Source organism: Callionymus lyra, chromosome 3, assembly GCF_982586985.1.
Source record: "Callionymus lyra chromosome 3, fCalLyr1.hap1.1, whole genome shotgun sequence".
Taxonomy (NCBI): domain Eukaryota; kingdom Metazoa; phylum Chordata; class Actinopteri; order Syngnathiformes; family Callionymidae; genus Callionymus; species Callionymus lyra.
Window position 1 is genome coordinate 26,015,888 of NC_141820.1, and position 21,268 is coordinate 26,037,155.

The 21,268-nt window shown below is 37.0% G+C and overlaps 2 protein-coding genes across 2 annotated transcripts in view; one reads left to right on the plus strand and one right to left on the minus strand.

Annotated features, from left to right (window-relative positions):
* LOC148084031 (hepatocyte growth factor-like) overlaps positions 1-13,561 on the plus strand; it is a 40,695-nt gene extending 27,134 nt beyond the window's left edge. The window contains exons 10-19 of the mRNA XM_087787297.1: positions 1,375-1,468; positions 5,500-5,639; positions 6,167-6,199; positions 6,810-6,842; positions 7,691-7,799; positions 7,865-7,939; positions 8,010-8,147; positions 9,106-9,212; positions 9,281-9,414; positions 10,733-13,561. Coding sequence (XP_087643423.1) covers positions 1,375-1,468; positions 5,500-5,639; positions 6,167-6,199; positions 6,810-6,842; positions 7,691-7,799; positions 7,865-7,939; positions 8,010-8,147; positions 9,106-9,212; positions 9,281-9,414; positions 10,733-10,909 — 1,040 coding nt within the window. The 3' untranslated portion in view covers positions 10,910-13,561. The remainder of the gene's footprint in view (positions 1-1,374; positions 1,469-5,499; positions 5,640-6,166; positions 6,200-6,809; positions 6,843-7,690; positions 7,800-7,864; positions 7,940-8,009; positions 8,148-9,105; positions 9,213-9,280; positions 9,415-10,732) is intronic.
* Positions 13,562-16,734: 3,173 nt separating this feature from the next.
* On the minus strand, positions 16,735-19,591 carry pax4 (paired box 4). Its single transcript, XM_087786061.1, has 7 exons — positions 19,558-19,591; positions 19,360-19,490; positions 19,079-19,294; positions 18,929-19,019; positions 17,005-17,148; positions 16,855-16,937; positions 16,735-16,791 (listed from the first exon to the last, which is right to left on the minus strand). Exons 1-7 carry the CDS (start codon positions 19,589-19,591, stop codon positions 16,735-16,737), a joined length of 756 nt encoding a protein of 251 aa, XP_087642187.1.
* Between the last annotated feature and the right edge of the window lie 1,677 nt (positions 19,592-21,268).

A 21,268-nucleotide genomic window follows, 5' to 3' on the forward strand; every position in this document is an offset into this window, starting at 1 on the left:
TGTTTTCAAACTATTGTGCTGACTCATGGGAAAAAAAGTTAACGTCATGACATAGATTTGAACAAGGCAATGACAGCAAACCTACATAGGAAACTTGGAAAAATGTCAAATGGCCAATAACAATTCTTTTTTATGTCATTTTTTATAAATAGTCAAGCTTCATGTTAATGCCTTGTATACAGTACATACATATACATACTATTACTTTTAAATCTACCTAAAACGTCCATCCAAATTCATTCACATATGTTAAAAACAAGTTATAATCATGACAGATTTTCTGGAGGTAGATCTTGCTTCTTCTGTGTTTGATTCTATTAATAGGATATAAACATGTTTGGTCTTTTTTCTACACAATTCATTTGTGTCTTTTTTCTATTTAAAATGTATTTGGGGAAAAAAATGGATTTATAGGCATTAATCAAAAGGAACTTTGGGGTGTTTCCCCCTTAAGTTTCCCTCCGCGAAAATAAAAATAAAATCACTATATCCTTAACCCTCAGAAGGCTTGAAAATAAATGTTTTTGTGGTATCCCTTGTGTTGTCTCTGGTTCAAGGTGAACAACCTCTGCATATGTATTTATGGAAGCCAGGGAGGTCGTTCACCTTGACAACACAAGGGATACCTCAAACACATTTGTTGTCTGGCCTACGGGTCACCTTGACCCAGAGACAACACAAGGGTTAAGGCGGAGTATCTATCGTTGAGTCATGCAGTAGACTTTAGGTTGTCTTCTCCCCGACTGTTGAGTCCGCAATTTCAAACAAGATTGTGTTTGTTATCTTCATGATATGAAAGCAGCTCAAAACTATCTGCATTATTTATTGTCGTTCAACCTTTGAGCGGTGATGATCATTGACATTTCTTTGGCTCATGTACTTCTTTTGGGTTGAGCATTGAAATGTTGCTCAAGAACACTTACAAATTATCCTGTGCCAAACTTCAAATGCTGGCTAATCGCTTAAAATGACTTGGCAATTTCCTTGTCATTCCCGTTTCCCTTTGTTCTCTTAAACAAAGTGCAGTCACACAGACACTGTGTATTGGTCCCAGAGGACGGGCTTGCTTGAAAGCCTGCTGCCCAATGAATTCCATTTCTCGGAAGAACAGAAATACCAGACTTTGGAAATGGAGTAGGCTGTCAATTCCCATGTTTCTCTGCTTTGCATTTCTGAAGAGCGTGCGTGCCAAAAAGCAGCCCGTAACTCTGGGATCCTAACTTTTTTTTTCTTGTTCTGTTAAGGATCATGATAACTTCAAATGTTTAATGCTTCTTACAAGGGGGCGCTTGACAGGAAAGCCCTCTGCTCTATGTTTCATGTTGAAAATGTGGATGAGTGTTCAGTTTTGAATGATTCTTCTCCTTCTGTTAGAGTGTTATGAGGGCAAAGGAGAGCTGTATCGAGGCACGTTGGCTGTAACCAGATCAGGGGTTCCATGTGCAAACTGGTCAAGACACATAAACAGGTAGGAAAGTCATTTACGCATCTACTTCTCAATCCTAAACTTCACGTATATGATCTCTGCCGGGATCAGCTGTCCATTATCTTTATGAGGTTTCTGCGTGTAAATCCTTTGGTAACCCTGCGTTTATCTTGAAATATTTCCACTTGAGCTGCTCGTCTGATACGTTCATTTCCATTCTTGGCTTGTTAATCACTCTCGATGACACTTCTAACTTTTAAAGTGATCGTTCACCCAAAATTCAAACTTCACTCATTCTTCTACTCAACCTCATGTCGACTAAGGGTTGGGGTTATTTTCGGAGTAATCTGTTCCTTTTTAGAGTTATAGACAAAAATGTGTGTTTATTTTAATGTGGCGACTAAGCACCCCGGGACAAACTTCCTCCAAAAAGACACTTAAAAACATCCATATGATTCTAAGTAAGTTAGTAAATTATATTTATAAAGCGCTTTTCCAGACCAGGGTCACAAAGTGCTTAAACAATCAAAACAATACTCAATAAAATATATACTTAAAAGGTCAAATGTACCTCCATTCTGTTCGTATGTAACGTCCATCTTGTATTGAAGCCTTGACGAGAATAATTGATTAGAAGAAAAAATAAACAAGTCTTTAAAGATCATTTGTGGCAGAAGTTTAAACATTAGCAAGCCACATAAACAGGAAGTATTCCGAAAGTACGTAATATCGCAAGCACTTCCAGAGTGCAAACACAGCTCCAGTCCCTACACTAAAATGAACACACATTTTTGCCTATAACTCTAAAAAGAAACAGATTACTCTGAAAATAATCCCAACCCTTTGTCGACATGAGGGTGAGTAGAAAATTAGTGAAGTTTGAATTTTGGATGAACTAACCCTTTGAGGGGGGGGCTCAATACAACGATTTAATAGGCAGATTTCAATCTATCATCCATCACACTTCTGATGAACAGGAAAGCCATTCTGATGACATCTAACTTGTTCTAATACTAAACTAAGAGATTTTTCCGGCTTCATGCGTCATTAATTCACTTATTCGTCGCTGATGGAAAACTTTGGCTTGAATTTATTCCATTAATGTAAGAACATTTTAGTGATCCATGAAACCAATGTTTGTGAGATCCGGCTTTATTGGAAACTACTAGAAAGAAAATAAACCAATGGGCCGGTTTCTTTGTCATAAGGTCCGCCCATTAAGTTGGCGTGCCAAAGTATTTAATTGGAGCCAACTGTCAATCAAACCGCTTATTCTGAGTTTCGAAGATCGCTGAATTAAACTAAAAATATTTTCTGATTGCATCGACCCTAATGATTCATACAGTACAAGTCAACTCAGTAAAGTCAAATCGTAACAAAAAGGTAATTGGTTAATTGTGTTTTGCAATATTGATGCATGTAGTTTTGTATTCATATAGAGGTTAAGTTATTCTTTCATTTAAGTAGGTTTATTCCATATATTTATTTAATTGTTTTAATACATCATAAATACAAACAGATATTACCTTCATACACCTATAATTGCATCATCTTTTTTTAATTACTAATATTTTTCTTTTTCTTTTTCCTGAATATAACTAAAGTTAATTTATATTTTTGTTAATTGTATATAAATAATAAATAACATAATTATATACGATTGAAGATCTGGGCTATAGCTTTATTTTTCCCACAGTTGGGGCCTTTATAATAAAAAATAATAACTAGTTACTCTTCCCTTTTTATCTCTTTTTTTTCTTACTTCCTAGAACCCGTAACTGTTATGTGGCCCCTTAGGGGCCCTGCTCTCTCTGCTATTCCTCTGTCACTGATCAGACAGTCGCCTCCACCCATTCCACCCTGGCTGCACTCTCTTCTTCACCTCCACCTAAGTGTTTTATGTATGATTGCAGCTATAAAATACAGAAAGTATGTTAGTCAAATCCGTGTTGGACTCCTCGAAAAAAGATTGATGATCATATCCATCATTCGAGCATTCTCAAGTAGATGTTTGGCAGAGCTTAATTTTGGATAAGAAAAGTTCTCAACGCCGTCTTGTCACGCATCGACTCAACTGAAACAAGTAACATCTTCGTTTGTTGACGACATATATTTTGTTGCCTTGTGAACAAGCGTTCCCCCCCGGGACAGAAGAAAGAAGAATAGGGGTTTTCTGAAGGGGTCAGTACCTGGCCCAGTTTCTATTCATCTAACTGACAGGCGGAAATCTTCGCGTGCTCTCCGAGTGACCCATCCTGATGGAAGCATTGCTTCACCCTCTGAGTCAGGCCTGTTGGAATAAGTTAATTTACAGGAATTTTAAAAGCCAAAAAATGGTACAGGCAGGCGGACATGTTCCAGAACTCACCCCTGACCCCAGGAAGTGCTTTCTGAGCAAAGTATATCAAAGCCAATCAGCATCCTCGTGCACAGCGCAGCCAGGGAGTCTACCTCGCTCAAGGTCAAGGGTTGTTGCAGATGGAAGAAAAAAAAAACTGCTGAACGTTCCAGCTTGTTTAACATCCTCCTGGGAAGCGATATTATCTTAACTCCTTACAAATTGTTGCCCATCACTTATTCCTCTGTGAGTTAACCCAGATTCCGTCACAGTAATTGCTTCGCAGGGATGATGCGGACGTCCGAGAGGATCATATGAAACTCACACGGAGCCGAGTTGAGCCTGTTTTGTCGAAGATTAAATGTGAACTCCTACAAATCGTTGAGAGCAACCGAATCTTTCTGTAGAGGATGTGGCTCCTGGTGGTCTGAGCCAGGCTGAATGCTTTGCGTGCATACTTTCAAACTCCCATGAGCACTGTTCGCTTAACTGTCTTTCCTTCTAAGGGGCTCTGTAGTGACTCATGGAGCCAAAGCAAAGACTGCATGTAGGAAAGTCCAAGTCAGACCTTCAAGGAGATGTTTGCATGTCATTCAATGACACCGGTGCCATTTTCTAAATCGCTTTTTTTTCTAAATCAACTAAAACAGGGTTTCAAAATCACGGAATGTGGGCAATGTACAATCTAATCTAATGTTTGTACAATCTCAGATCGTTCAAGTATACTGAAAAAACTTTTATATAAATTTTATAGATTTGATTATATAGTTAAGATGGAATAGATTTATTTTAATGACAAAAACTGCAGAAATTCACAGTGAAATCAAGCACAAATCCACAAAATATAAATCAAATTTGGATTAAATAAGTACGGAACAAATGGAATTCCTCCCAGTCTGTGGCCCAGTCTCAACAAAAAATGGACCTTTGTTGGCCCCCGGACCAGTTGAGTTTCAGAGCCCTGGTCTAGAACAAGGCACTTTATTTAAAACACACATGACCTGTTTACCCTACAGTTGAAAAAAGGTTTCAGTTTCTATTTCAAATAGATGTTACAGCGTGGTAGGATGATGCTTAATGAACCCCTTTCTTTTTTAAATAACATCATGTTGACGTTGAAAATGTCATTTCTTACTGGTGTCTTAATAAGTCTTACAATTACAATACATTTACTTTTATTTTAAGCCAATGACTCATTGGCCAACATAAACAAACTCATGTTGAGTCTGGCAAATTCACATTGCAGTTCAAAGAAGTGTGTTTTCTTACTAAAAAGTTGTGTTTAATTTTTGCATGCTTGTGTTTTTGGCTCCAACAAGGTCATAAATCATTGATTGAGATTTTGATTTTATGTTAAAATGAAATACAATATAGTATCAAGGACATCATTGTTTAATGACGATGTTAGATAATGAAACTTTTGAATTAATATAAGATGTTAATTCTATGTGTGACTTTCAGTACGTGTAGAAATTGTCGGATTTATGATTTTTTAAAAACGACAAAGTGAAGATTTGTATTAAACATGACATTAAAATACCTGTTGTATAATACATACAGCTTTCAACAGATTTGATCATTTAAAATATAATTTGTGTCGTTTCCTTTTTTGAATGTTCGGGGTGCAGGAAATGAACTAGACACAATAGAAACATGTTTCATTAAATTGCATTTTGTTTGTTTGTCTATTTTCGGCCCGACCTGACCAATAAACCCTGAGATCTGTGTGTTACAGTGAGGATACTCACTCTACAGTGTCCCATGTAGGACTGGAGAAGAACTATTGCCGGAATCCAGACAGGGATAAACACGGTCCTTGGTGTTACACCGATCCAAACTCCCGCTTGGCCTGGGACTACTGCAAACTGCGGCACTGTGAGTGGCTTCTACCTAAAGAGTATAGAATATTCCAGAACACTTCTATCTCATGAGCGTTGCGAATGCTCCACAATCCTCCTGCCGTCTGACTGTTTGATCCGGGCTCGTCTAGTGCCAACACAGATGTGTTCGGCGCTGTAGCAGGCCGGGCCGAGGATAAGAATGTGAGGAATGTGCAGCAAGGAACTTGCTGACAGTTCGGTATTCTGTGCGTTTTGATACACGAGTCCACCTGGTTAATTGTTTCAGAAGGCATGTTGCTCTTGTTATGACATAATGTGTGTTGAATTGAACTTTCACCATCACATAAGTGAACACAGTAGCGGCACGTTGACATCGCAACACTGAGGTTTGTGTTTCTCGTGATGTTCCGGCATCTGTTGATGCTTGAACCAGTATGTGTCACACATGAGTCAGTTGATGAAGTATTTTATAGATAAAGTTGCACACAAAAATGAATGTACTGTATATTCTTTTTTTTTTAACCTTTTCTCTCATTCATTGATTTATTTTGCCTCTTTCAGGTGAAACAACTGCAGTCACTCCAGCACCAAACAGTAAGTAAAACCCTCTGGGTTATCAAAGAGACTTTTGTTAAGCATATTTTACTTTACCGTCCAAAAGCAAATGCTTTTAAAACGAAACATGTCTTTTGGCTTTATTTCAATGACAGAGCTGTAGAGTTGTTTAAACATGTTTGAGTGTTTCAGTCACATTTAAAAAAAACAATTGGATTATACGGCGCACTTCAAAGCATTGAATTCCCCCCCCCCCCAAAAAAAACGACACCAAATGTGCTTTATATGTGAAAAGATTTTGAAAATAGACCATTCATTGACAGTGCACATTATAATCCAGTGTGACATATAGTTTATAAAATATATTATATATTTTAATCTTTGAAATATTTTTTCCTCTACTCTAATGTGAGTTTACTAGTAGGGTACCGTATTTGTACTACATCTGACATTACTGTATTAAGAGGTCATTTAAACGTTAAAAAGAAAATGGATGTACATTGTCTCACACACGTACAATTTAGCCCAATAGAAACATGTTTTAAGCCATTTTGCATTATTTAAAATATAATTACAATGATATTCATTTCATAAATTTTCAATTGTAGATTGCCTGATATTAAAAACTGCTGTTTTTTGTTTTTTTTAGATGAAACTACAGGAGTGACTCCGACAACAACCTGTAAGTGAATTATGATATTTACAATGTTACTAGTGAAGCTGGAATGAATCGTTCTATTATCAAACTATCTGGAGAAGTTCATAATCAATTTACAGTTTCATTGTTAGAAAAGGTTTATAACATTAGGTTTCTATTGGGTACTACAACTACTGTGTTTTGGAAAACCACTGCCACCTGCTGTCCGATATAAATGATGCTAAAAATGCTACGATTAAATAGATCAGATCAGAAGCAACTTTCAGGGGAAGTCATAATTTAGGTCTAAATGAGCTGCTTGGCGGAGGTCTGCACTCTCCAAGTGCTTTAAAAAAAAATGTCACAGTAGTTTTCCTCATGCTTTTTCAAAACTTGTTTTGTATATATAGTAAAAAAGTATATTAAGTCTAAAGATCTAAATTAAAGGAAAAACTGTTCAACGATCAAAAAACGTTTTTACTTTGATCATATCAACACTTTCAATCACTTTGATTTACACTTGAGTTTTCCTTGCATTTAAATGAGCTACAGTACCTGGAAAACTAGACAAACGTGTCTGACTATATGACAGATCTGTTCCTCCTGAGAAATATCCCATCCTTCCAAGAACTTGATTTCTTCCCAGAAGAAAGTAGATTTTTGTCTTTGATAACATTTGTTTACTTGAGTTTTAGATCCAAGTAGTGAGATGTGTCTTTGATGCGGTTCCTATTATTGTGTTTCAAGAGGTTTTAATAAATTGAATTATTAAAAAAAGATACACTAGAATGAGGTCCACAAATGTTTCAAACTGCAACAAGTTTAAACAAGATGAAAGTTCAGATCGTAGAAGTGTTTGATGGAAGTGTTGATTACATTTGTCGGGGTTCTAGATCAAACCAGACCAAAGATCTCGTGCTTCGTGCACATACACACAAGGATCGTTGGAGGGCATCAGGTTCGAGGGGATGACGGCAGCTGGGTCGTCAGCATCCAGAGAGAGTAGGTCGGCGCTCAATGAAGTAGATGAATCTCGGTTGTTTATCTTCCCCATCACATGTTCTCAGGAAGGTTCATCTGTGTGGAGGCTCTTTGATCCGAGACGACTGGGTACTGACTGACCAGCAGTGTTTCACTTCCTGGTAATTAATGATCGCACTTTCAAATCGCCCAACGACCGATTTCTCCAACGGTTCTTCTTGTGCTCCTCAGCATCCCTGACCTCAGGGAGTACAGCGTTCAAGTGGGTTTACGTTACCTCAGCAACTCCTCCAGTTATCCCAGTCTGCAGATCTCACGCCTGATCTGTGGCCCCGAGGGCTCCAACCTGGTGATGCTCAAACTAGCAGAGTAAGAGGTTTCGTTTTGACCTATAAGGCTATGATGTACAAGTCACTGCTATGGAAGGATATCGGTGACGTCAGAATATGGTTAAATTCAGCATTTCAAATGTTGAAACTTTTTTCATTAAAGTGTTGGATTTGTTTTTAGATGCATCATTTTTTTGCATTTGAAATGCATATTGTAAAACCGATCATCTAAATTCTAATTTAAATTCTTTCTTTTAAAAAAATCCTGTATTGTCGGATGACATTATTATACCATCAATTATATATTTAATTTAAAAGGCTCAGGAATAAAAATATATATATATTCTAGAATATTTCCTTTTTAATAATTGGGTTTATAATATTAACTGTCTTAAAAAAAAACTTGGAAAAAAAATGGATTGTTTAAAATCAATTATAAAAAATAAAAATAAAAACAATTTCAACATTTCAATTATCAACTTTAACTTTTATAAAAAAAACGTATTTAAAAAAATACACCAGCCTGTCAATCTGCAATTCTGGTGTACCTACTCTGTAAGTTGTATTATTTCCACAAGTCCATGGTTTTCCGCATATGTTTCATATTCCACTGCGTTGATTGTATTTTTATTTTCATCATTTTTTTATTTTATTTTTGTTTTTTATTTTTTTAACCTATTTATTTGTACTGTTATTAAAACCCATTTCTTTACTATTCTGTTTTTTTTGTGCAAAAAATTGAAAAAATGATCGCTAATTGTGAACTTTGTATTTTACTTGATACATCAATCAATAAATATATTGTGAAAAATAAATAAATAAATAAATAATTCAATACTTAACTAAAAACAGGATATCAATAAACCAAAAGTAAAAAAAAAAACACATTTTAAATGTTAAATTCAACCATTTAATGATCTGACGTCTATTAATAGCAAATAGCTACTGTTCCTGCAGCGATGATTTACAAACCAGTGTTGCTTCTGTCTCTCCTCCAGTCCTGCTCCAGTGTCTCAGGGAGCCTCCACGGTTCATCTTCCAGTCGGGGAATGTCACATCCCAGAAGGCACCAACTGCACCATGTATGGATGGGGAGAGACCAAAAGTACTGAGTTAAATGGACACAGATACAGTTAATGTTCACAGCTGACTGATCAAACCTTCTGTGTACAGGTACTGGACAGGACGAGGTGCTCAACAAGGTGAACATGCCCATGGTGGACAACCACATGTGTTCACTCATTAAAGGAGATGCAGGAGAAAGTAGAATCTGTGCAGGAGGGAACAGAGGAGAAGGAGTGTGTGACGTGAGTATATTTAACTGTGGCGTTGTGAAATAGGGTTGTGTGTGTCTCTTTGTTGGTGTGTTGTGTCTTTCTGTTTCTGTGTTTTTGTTATGTGGGCATTTATATGTGATGGGGTGGTCTGTGTATCTTTTTATTGTGTGGTGGTGTTGTGTAGGTGTGTGTGTTAATGTTCTGTGGTGGTCTCTGTGTGTTTCTGTGTTGCAGTAGTATCTGTGTGCTTTTTGTGTTGGGATGGTTTTTTGTTTCTGTGTTTGGCTAGTGGCTTTTTTATGTTTCCTGGAATGGTGTGTAGGTAAATGTGTTGGAGTGCTATGTGTTTCTGTGTTGGGGTGGTGTGTGTCTATGTGTTGGGGTTGTATATGTATGTTTCTGTGTTGGGGTGGTTTGTGTTTCTGGGTTGGGGTGGTGTGTGTATTCCTCTATGTGTTGGGGTTATATATGTATGTTTCTATGTTGGGGTGGTTTGTGTTTCTGGGTTGGGGTGGTGTGTGTATTCCTCTACATGTTGGGGTTCTATATATATGTTTTTGTGTTTGGGTGGTTTGTGTTTCTGGGTTGGGATGTTGTGTGTGTATGTGTTGAGGTTGTATATTTGTGTTTCTGTGCTGGGGTGGGTCATGTTTTTGGGTTGATGTGGTATGTGTCTATGTAGTGGGGTTGCATATGTATGTTCCTGTTTTAGGATGGTTTATGTTTCTGGATTGGGTTGGCATGTGTGTGTGTGTGTCTATGTTTTGAGGTTTTATATGTATGTTTCCATGGATGAGTGGTGTTTGTTTCTGGGTTGGGGTGGTGTGTATGTTCCTCTATGTGTCGGGGTTGTATATTTATATTTCTCTGTTTCTGTGGGTTGTGTTTCTGGGTTTGGGTGGTGTGTGTGTTTGTCCATGTGTTTGGGTTGTATATGTATGATTCTTTGTTGGAGTGGGTTGTGTTTTTAGGTTGGGGTGGTGTGTGTGTGTGTGTTTGTCTATGTGTTGGGGTTGTATATGTATGATTCTTTGTTGAGGGTGGTTCAGGTTTTTGGTTTAGGCTTGTGTGTGTCTGTTTGTCTATGTGTTGGGGTAGTATATGTATGTTTCTGTGTTTGAGTGGGCCGTGTTTATGTGTTGGGTTGTGTTATGGTGTATTTCTATGTTGGGGTTGTGAGTGTGTCATTGGTTTGTGGTGGTTTTTGAAAGGATGTTTTCAGATCAATGAATATAATCTTTATACTATCATCACCTACGAAGGTCACTTGCTGAAACATTTTAGGAAATGAATAAGTTGGTCCAACGCCTTCACCCAGACTCACCAAATGGTTTCCTCCTCCCTGCAGAGAGACTACGGGGGTCCGCTGGTGTGTCAAGAGCATGAGCGAAGAGTCATCATCGGTGTGAGCATACAAAGGACTAAGTGCGCCTCGTCGCGACCGGCGCTGTTTGTGAACGTGGCTTTTTACTCCGAGTGGATCTACAAAGTGTTCAGACATTACCCCTCTGTGGAGACGAACTGATAAATGACTCCACGGGGGAGTTTCTCCGCAGACTGATGGGGTGCCAGAGAATTCCAAGACCTCTCGAGGATGGAGGGGTGGGGGTTGTTCTGGATCATGGCCAATCTGGAGGATTTTTTTTTCTTAATCTCTGCCATGGATTTCGGAACTGTCGCTCCTCTCAAAACTTCTTTTAAGTCACCCGAGTCTTGAGCACATTCACGTCGACTTGTTCAGAATTTCTGAAGCCATGCAAACAACAACTCTAGTTTCTCCTGGATGATACTTGAAAAGACACTTTCCTAATAATCGCCAATTCTTTTGGATGGAATTAGATTTTTATACTTTTATTTTTGTAAGTGGTTCACACGTGTTGTTTACACTTTTTTTTTTAGAAATGTGTTTTAATTGTTGAGCAGTTTTTCTATTCAAATCCTTACGAACATAATCCCGCCTTAAAGCAGCACTACGTCACATTCCATAAATGTGTTATAATTGCTATTGATTCAAAGGCACTTTTCACCACGAAACGTTGCCTGTGAACACAAATCTAGTCTGGCAATTGCATTCATTTCCAAAATGGCCTAAGTACTGAGGACACAAAACCGTAAACCAACCAAACAAAAGCATCATTTGAATCTTTTGTCCCCAAACCCGGCCTGTGCACCATCTTTTACCAGGCTAAACAAGAAAGAAAATATAATTCCTGTTCTATTGATTACTACTGTCTAAAAGCTTTCTTATCTTAGATTTTCTCTGAAGTAGTATTATTATGGGACTCTTGACATGTTGGAATGTTCGCTTTAGTGAAGTTTGCGGGGAAAGAAAGCCTGTAAAATAGGGAAAATTTGTAAAACAAAAACTCTATTCGGGACCATTATGTTAAGGGATTTGCTGCTGAGTCAGCGTTATGGTGAGATGTATATTTCATTCGTATATAATTTTAATATAATGTTTTTTGGGGGTTGGGGGGGGGGGGGGTTTGGTCTAGTTTAATTCCGACATGCAAAAAAAAAACGCTGGGGACCCCTGATTCACACAACATGCAAACTGCTAAAACGGTGCTGGACTGGTCAACAGGGGGTGCCAAAAACAAAAGTGCCTTACCTTACCTAGTGCCGCTTTAAATCATAAAGGATGTTTTCCTGGAGCGTCTTGATATGTTGCCTAAAATTGCCTTCACTTTTCACCAAAAAAAAAAGTTTTTTAACAGACCCGTTGAAATCCTTCTCTCACTCGTTTACTCTGCCTTTAAAGAATTACATTGAAAGTGTTTGTATGTGTTTAGTAACAGGGTTGAGGCTGATTCATCATGGGGGGTTGGGGGGGGGGGTGTAGCTGAGCTACAGCTTTGAAATGAACAAGTGTAAAGAGCCCTTATCATCTTGTGCATTGTACAAGAGAATCCACTGTTAGATGACTCCAGTTTGGAGGAAAGTCTGGCCCCTGGCGGGTCCCATGTGGTCAGTAGACTATATATATATACTGTATTTTTTTGATAAATGCTCTTTTTATGGGTCTTATAGATCTGAATATGTGTGCATCAGATTAGCTTTATGCTTCTTCTGGTAATATATTTAAGGACAAAAGCAGCCTTGAGGTTTATTTATTCAGCTTCCAAGACTCCTGTGTGATATTTATTGTTGTCAACACATTTTACTCCCACAACTGTGTAAAGACTTGTTACCGAACCAGTTTTAATTTTCCTGATTCACCCAGGAGTTTTTATAACTACTTGTTGGATTGTAATGATTATTTAAATATTGGCTTCCACTCAAATAGCCTCACACTTGTTTCAAACAGCCTTCTTTACCCGGTGGACAAATATTGCACTGTATCTACGACTCTTGTCACCACAAGTTATCTTTTTATTTGACTTTCCCCCTCAAGCTGTGCAGGTTCTCCACTTTTCCCACACATCTATTCCACACAATAATTGTGTGAATTTTATCTGTGTTTCCTTCAAGGTATCTTTAGGTTTTCCTTTGATCTCCGGCCAAAAAATATAGTTCAAATTATTCCCTGGAGGTTTGTCCTATCTCACACCCTATAACCCTTCGCCTTCTCAACTTTATTCCCACATATTCCATCACACTCAGGCCCTATAGCTAATTCAATTTGTCATTATGTTTGACTTCACATAATTTGGATTTACTGTTCAAACAAGGGATCATTATATTAGTTCCGAGAATATTTCCTTACATTTTTCTTTCCGGGTCTTGTCTCTGAAAGGCCTCATCTTTTCTATAAACAGGGTTATCATTTGTTCCCACACTTTTTTTTATATGTTCCCACAAGGGTTACTTTTGTTTTACAAGTTATAAGGAATTATATCTAGAGGACAAACATTTTTCCGCTCATTCCCATAAAATGAAGGGAAAATAAATAAAGGTTTTTCCAAACCACAATAATTCTACTTTCCAATATGGAAAGCCACATGAAGGAAAAACATTAAATCATTCTATCATCGTTTGTACCAAAGAGTCTGAGCAACCGTGCGTTCGTACGTGCGCTGGTTTGTTCCACAAATGTGAAAATCTGAAGCAAAAAGGAAGAAAAACTTCACGTTTGTGTAAATTGTTTTATAAATATATATTTAATTTTCCTTTATGTAAATAAAAGTTGTATTTCTTTGTAAATATTTTTTTTAATATTTTGAGAATGAACTACCAAAGCTGCTATTTTGTGTTGTTATGTATCTTTCTGTATTTTGTAGTCTTTGTATCCTCTCTGATTTTAATAAACAACTTTGGATCTCTTATCGATTTCCCACTGGCTCATTTGGGGGATTATTTCACTCTCTTAGCGGTGCACTGGAGAAAGATAAATGTTCTGGTTAATAACTGACTTGTGCATATAAAAACAACAGGATACAAATAATATTCTATTTTATTGACAAGGGCTTTTTCAAGAAACTGGGAAAACACTTAACAATACATAAAAAGCAACATACATATACAGAATACCCAAAATAAAATGGATATAAAAGCCAATAAAATGTATAAATAATAAATGAAAGACAATAATGGCAGTCAGAGGGAAGATTTAACTGGAAATTGAACAAGAATAGAAAACTCTAGAAATGGAAAAGCGTTCCAAAGTCTGGGAGGAGAGTGGTGAGAGTAGGGGGGTATAATGATGAAGAGGTTTGGACCCCAGGACAGAGCCCTGGGGCACACCCAACGTAACCGCTAAGGGGTTTATTAGCTCTGGTTGTTCGCCTCATTTTGCTCTTGTTTTTAAACACACCTTAAATCAATTTTTAATTCTGAGTGCGTACATTAAAGACAGTGATACATGAAACCTCTTCATCCAATCGCTACATTAAAGAAGATTTGGTGCTTACCAATGTTCCTCCATTAATACTTTGCATATGATGTTCCCAGTTCAATATTAGTTTCCTGTTTAGCATTTAATCCATCTTTGTTCCAGCAAATGTATATTCTTGTCCTAATACAATAGTTTTATTGTTACTTTGTCTCTTCCCAAAAGGGAAAGGAAGTAGGAAGTAAAACATTTGTCAAAAATACACATTATTATCTGTCAAAACGAAATGTAAAGGTAAAATACAATAAATAATAAATACAAGTTAGTATTAAGAAAATTTGAAAATATTTTTGAAATCATGAAGCTTATGTACTTTCTATTAAAACCAAAAAACTAATTTCATTTTTTTTTTTTTTATCAAACCGTTTTTTTATTCACCTATTTTAAGTTTAACAACTTCTCTAGGTTGTTGTTTTATCTTGTTGTCTTCTCGTTTTTGCTTGAATTGTCAACATAACTGGGAATTGAAGCACACAATTTTGCCGAATCCAAAATATATTTTATTTATTATATTTGTTAAAAACTTCTTTTTTTTTAATAGAGCTACTTAATAGTCCATGATTTTATTTTGACTCGTTTAAATCAATATAATATTGGTTTAATATAAACAATCTTGATGCTTTAAAGTAATACATGCTTATAAAACACCTTCTTTTCCCAGCTTGAATAATATACTTGAAAACATTCAACTAAATGGTTTTTAAGTGGACAAACAACGCTTCTCATTTGTCGCCCTCTGCAGGCTTTATAAGGTAAGTACTTCCTAGCGACCAGCTAAATTCAAGTGCTTACAGCATTTTACATTTTTTTGCTCGACTTAAACGTAGGACTGCAATGTCCTTAATAATTAAATCACAAGGTTAAAATGAAGTTACACGTGTCTTTGTGAACCTAACACCAGGTTTTAATTCAAAACCAGCTGGGATGCATTTGAAAATCACTTTGAAACCGGCCAGCCAGGACCCCCTGCTGGTTCAGGTGCACAGACTTCCTGCTGTCAGCTTCTGCAGCTGAAGATGTTCTTATGTGTGTCAGATGAGGAATCAAAGAGAATCTTTCAGTGGCAAGAGTCAGTGACAGTCGGTCTTTGGTGAAGCTCCAGCTCTGTGTGTCGTTCAACATGGATGAAGGAAACTGTGGGTATTCCAAACCTGAAAGTCAATCAATTTAATTAACTAAATTATTATCTGACAGCTGATTTGAATACACATTTGTGACTCATAAATGGAAACTCAAGGTAAATGTGGCAATGTATATAGCATTAACAAAAATATATCGTTCCGGCAACGCTATAGTGAATTTTTTTTTAATTTTTTTAAGGTTTCTCGACACTTTTACTTTTATATTTCGCCTTAATGCTAACAATGTTTTCGTTTTTGTGTGTTTTCATAGTTCTATAAGTACATTTTATCATGTTCATCATCCAACACTTCATATACGGCAGTCTTTCCATAGACCGGCGTCGGCTCGTTTACAGTTCTGCCTGATAAGTGTTTTCTTTCACTACCTTGTTGGTTAATTGACATTGGATTTGTGTTTTCCTGTACTCCTTCTGGCTCATACTGGCTCTTTTTTGACAGCCGTTTTAGTTACTCTGTTTTAGTTTTATGTTGTTCGCTGACTTCCTTTACGTCCCTTCGTTTTAGTGGTTTGTGTGTCTGGCCGCCACATCATTTCTGGAGATCCTCCTTTTTGGACATTTTTGATTTATTAAGATTTGGACTCTGAATATGAGATAGAACTCTGACACCATCTTGTGGACTTTTGTTTCTGACGTGTTTCATGTGAGCTGGACTGTTTGAATTGGAAAGTCAATTGTATATTGATCAACATTTGTTCATTGCCCTCCATTCCTGGGTCTCCTTTGGTGAACGTTCCACATCACAAATCTTTAGGCAGTACAAATCGCGGGGCCAAACAAGATTTAACATATTGTCTTTCAACTCCTCAACTTATATCATTTTGCCTATATTTTTTGCCTTAATGAAACTAACTGCATTTTAAATAGTATTGTTGTATCCATATCTTAATCACTGGCGTCTTTATTGATTGTGAGCCAACCATCCAACAGGCCACATAAAATGACTGGGTGGGCCGAATTTAGCCCCCCAGGCCTTAGGTTGTTTTAGGCGATTTTAAGAAGTGGTAGCATATTAAGTTGTAAGACATTTACACCCCTAGGTTGAGCCTATTTGGCACCCTTTTTTTTTTTTTTGAATTTTGATATACACAAACAGTACTTGTACGTGAACTAGCAGTCACAGGTGATTGTATTGTTCTCTTACCTGTGTCTTCCCTGGCGATCCCTCTATATTTCTAAAAGAAACACATAAACAATATGTTTGAAAAGTAAAGAGGATGTTTCTAGGCTGATGAAACGTTAGTTTAAAGATCTTTTTCTCTTACTTCTTGAGGTGTGAAGCTTGTCTGAGGAACGCAGGTAAAACGCTTGCTTTCATTTTGAAAGTCTGTTGACAGACATGAATGAAGTGAATGCATCAACCTCTGATTAAAATGGTCTACTTACTCTTCGTTGTTTCTCGTCTGAACTTTGCTCTTCTGTTGGAAAACCAGACCTAAAAGAGGTTGATCACATATGAGAAAAGCTTTAAAAAAATGTGTTACTTTACACCCATTACCTTAATAGTGTCCTCAGGAAGGTGGATCTTAGCCGAGAGTTTATGTCTGGTGAACACGTCTGCGTACTGATAGAGTGAGAATTCTGCTTGAAGAAATCAAGTTGAGTTGATTTGCATCACACACACACAGGTAAACAATAATGCAAACACCTTGTTCTAGAGTGAGTTTCTGCTCCGACGTCAAAGATGTTCGGTTCCGACTGTGGGCACTTGTTCGCTCCTGCTTGGTGTTGTACTCACTCTCTGACACCCTCTTAGTTCTATCGGTGTCAGGTTGTACCCTGGCATCACCTCCTACATGAGCGTCAACAGAAAATGTTGCATTTTTAAAATTTTCTTGTGCAAATAAATGTATATTTAAGAAGAAGATTTGCCTATCATAGTTGTATATACCATTTGATGAACTATTACTGTATTTAGAATGCATCAACATTTTTAATTTTAATTGTTTTGAATTACATAATGCATTTTCAATGTCATTGTTAATATTTTAAAATACCGTGTATACTGTGTAAGTGTAGAAAAATAGCACAATTTAGTCTTTTATTTATGTATTATTTATTAACAAGAACGTGAACCCCTTTGTTTAGAAACAAGTTTCTCTTCGTAAAAGCAATATTTTCATAATTACAATTGAATTGATTTCTTCGGGCCTAAACCATGTTTTTTTTGTTCAAGTATATTTATGGTGCTTGTTTTTAAGCAGGTAAATTAAAAGTTCCTAATTTTGTTGATTAGATTAGTTCAGTTAAGCACATAATAAACCGAAATCAAGTGTATTTTTGCAATCTCAAGTGAATGGAATTTAAAACTGAGTGAGCAGAGGTCCCATAGCCGAACCTTTTTAGTCATTTTTTGTATATTTACCAAGCCACCTTCAGATAAAAACAGTAAAAATATATCATATGGAGTTTGTCTTTCACTCATTTTCACTAGTTCACAGGTGACTTGTCAAGAGTCACAGGAAATACTATCTTTAAAAAACACCTTTCAGACAGTTATAATCAATAGAACAGAACATTGGAAAACATATATTTGTGTGTCCTGGTGACAAGTTCCTCACGGACTGGTACCAGCCAGCAGAACGAGGGTTCAGGACATTTGGTTAAACCACTTCTTGGAAAACCTCCTTATAAGGCACTTATAAGACACTCTCTTTTTTGAAAGGCCCCTTAGTATCAATAAAATAGATCAAATGAATAGGGATCCTCCCCATAATTGTCTTACCCTTGTGCGTCCTGAGGATATATATATCTATATATATCTATATATATAGATATATATAGTATATATCCTCAATGTATATACCATTTAATGAACTGTTACTGTATTTAGAATGCATCAAAAAAATATATTTTAATTGTTTTGAATTACATAATGCATTTTTAATGTCATTGTTAATAGTTTAAAATACTTGTAGAAAAGTGTAGAAAAATAACAAAATGTAGTCTTTTATTTATATATTATTTATTAACAAGAATGTGGACCTCTTTGTTTAGAAACATTTGTCTCATTGTAAAAGCAATATTTTCATAAATTACATTGTTGAATTGATTTCCTCAGAGCTAAACCATGTTTTGTTTTTTTTAGATTTTTATTTATTTATGGTGCTTGGTTCTTATGCCCAAGACGTGATCCTAAGCAGGTAAGTTCCAAGTTCTTAATTTTGGTGATTAGATTGGTTCAGTTAAGCACAAAATAAACCAAAATTAAGTGTATTTTTTAAATGCAATGTCAACTAAAGGTAATTTAAAACTGAGTGGTATGCAGCAGATGTGCCAGACCACAACCTTTTTAGCCTTTTTTTTGTATAGGTTTTGTATACACTAGTTAACAGGTGACTTGTCAAGAGTCACAGGAAATACTATCTTAAAAAACAACGTCCAGACAGTTACGATCAATAGAACAGAAAATTGGAAAACATATATTTCTATGTGTGTCCACCTGAACGAGGTTCGGACATTTGGTTAAACCACTTCTTGGAAAACTGCCTATAAGGCAGACACTTTCTTTTTTGAATGGCCCCTTGATATAAATAAAATAGATCAAATTAATAACCGAATAATTGTCTTACCCTCGTGCGTCCTGCTGTGCGCGTCGATCTCCAAGCACATCGGTCCATGTTCCAAATGGATCTTTCTTAAGATTCGATTGATGGATGACACCTAGAAAGATACAAGTCTGGCTCAATACTTAAACACCCGTATTCGGTGACTCGTCTTACGCTGGGGATCCTGGAGGCCTTGTTGGTGCGCGCGGCGGTCAGAAGGTTCCGGATCTCCCAGGCGAAAATGGACGGATTCTCTCTCTTGTACCGGATGATAGCAGCGATGGCGGGGGAGGTGAGAAGTCGAGGCCGGCTCCCTCCGATGGCCCTGGGCCCCAGGAGACCCGTTTGTCGGTACCGGCTCAGGATCTTACTCACGCATCCGTTTGAGACCTGGAGAAGAGCATGTTTTAAAATAAAAACGACAGGACGCGTTGTAGGTGACGCTGAGGGTGTACCCGGAGGATCCTGGAGATCTGGCTCGCTTGGACCCCTTCAGAAGCCAGCTCGATGATGTTCCTTCTTTTGGATTCCGGGAGAGGCCTGCCATTGCTGAACGTTCCCCCGAGCTGGTTCACACAAGATCCGCCTGCAGCGCAGCAGACCAGAGTCACCCTCCAGTCCCACACATCCCATAATAAATAAATAAAAATCACCTGGACTGGTCCCGTAGCTGCTCCTCCCCAACATCTTCAGCTCCTGAGTCCGAGTGAAATGCGTAAAAAGGAGGTTTCCTGAGGGACCTTTATGGACCTGCACATGACGTGAAGGTCAATATTGACTCAATAGTTCACCGAGACTTTTTTTAAAGCGATTATTTTGAATACGGTGATCGCAACATCCGCGAAGATACGATGATGATTTTTCTACGTTCATTACAAGTTTTAGACATTCACTTTATTTAAGACATACATACCATTTTGATATAGGCTTTTTGTTTCAGGTGTCATGTTCCATAGATTAGATCAATTAATGTCAATCCAAACGAGACATTTTTATTTCATAATGTCCAATGTTTTTCCGCAACATAAAATATCCTGAATTAGATCCTTTATATTTTATTTAATTGGAAAAGTACAGAATTCGTGTGAGGTTGTTGCCTATAATACATTGTTGTCGTTCTGTGTTTAGATTTATATTATACAGTGCATGATGTGTATTTACAACACTTAAAACAACAATTATAGTAATTTAAAATACATTTTAATAACTTTTGAATATTTTAACTGAACAGTATGGTTTCATAGAATCACCCAAAAAATTGTTTTGATATATGAACATATGAACAGTATGGAATGAAAAAAAACACAACCTGAAAACTAGTTACAAATCATTTGACTATAAAGTTAATCAATGAAAGCACATCCCAACTTAATTAAAGATTAATGTTTGATTTTTCTTTTTTTTAATAGCAAACAAAGAAAATCCATCATTTAAAAGAAAGTAACTCAAAAAGATTAAATATTAAATGGAGGGGGTTTAAAAAAAAGAAGAAAAAAAGCAAGAAACAGAATACAAGTAAGAAATAAAACATTAATATCAGGCATATACTCCAGAGATACAGGAGGAGGATAATATGCGCACAAGACACTTTCATTTTAACAATTTAGAGAATGTTCTAACTTGTTCGGGGAAATGTGTTAATGCAGTGTCATACGCAATTCTGTGTCCAGCTTATATTATATTAAACAATGATTTAAAGCATGAATATTTTAAATATTCTCTTTTCAAATTAGACGCCGATACGTCTCAAATATGTTTTATAAAAACCTCTCATCCACCTGCGTCCTCTCGTCACGTGGTTGGAGCATCCTCACCCGGATTAAGAGCATCTCTCTCCTCCTCTCGTAAAGCAAACACGTGCCACAATGACCACAGCCATATGGTCAAGTGCTTTTGATAAACATAAATCCATCATCCGCTCGCTTTTTTTTTCTTCTTTTATTGCGTTTTTCTCTCAAGACGTGGACAAATAGTGTGGCTCGAGGAGAGGAGGACGGAGCGGGTGTCCAGGTCCGGGCCAGACGACGGGGGATAAAAAAAAAATCGCCGTCACAGATGTTCCCTCGCTCGGAGAGGAGATAAAATACGCTGTAAACGATTCCAAAGGGAAATATTTGACGAGCAAATATTAGTCTTGGAGGTAGAAACTCGGACAGGGCTCGCTTTTTTTTTGCTGGGTTTAATGACTAATTGAATATCATTAGTTGAGTCCACAGAGGTCCAAGTGTCTCAGAAATCAAAGCTGGGATTTCAAAAAAAAATGCCATATGGACCACATTATACATTAACCATGAGTTGGAGGACAATATCAATGTGTACAAGCCGCCAGGTAAGATAAAGGTCAGCCATGTCAGACCTGGCCTG

What these genes read in the sequence shown, in the direction of transcription:
- pax4 (XM_087786061.1), bottom strand. Translation starts at nt 19,591, where the DNA reads ATGTTGGGGAGGAGCAGCTACGGGACCAGTCCAG. An exon ending in GCACAGCAGGACGCACGAGG is followed by an intron (nt 17,149 to 18,928) that starts GTAAGACAATTA and finishes ACGCTCATGTAG; the next exon opens with GAGGTGATGCCAGGGTACAA. An exon ending in TTCCTGAGGACACTATTAAG is followed by an intron (nt 16,792 to 16,854) that starts GTAATGGGTGTA and finishes AACCTCTTTTAG; the next exon opens with GTCTGGTTTTCCAACAGAAG.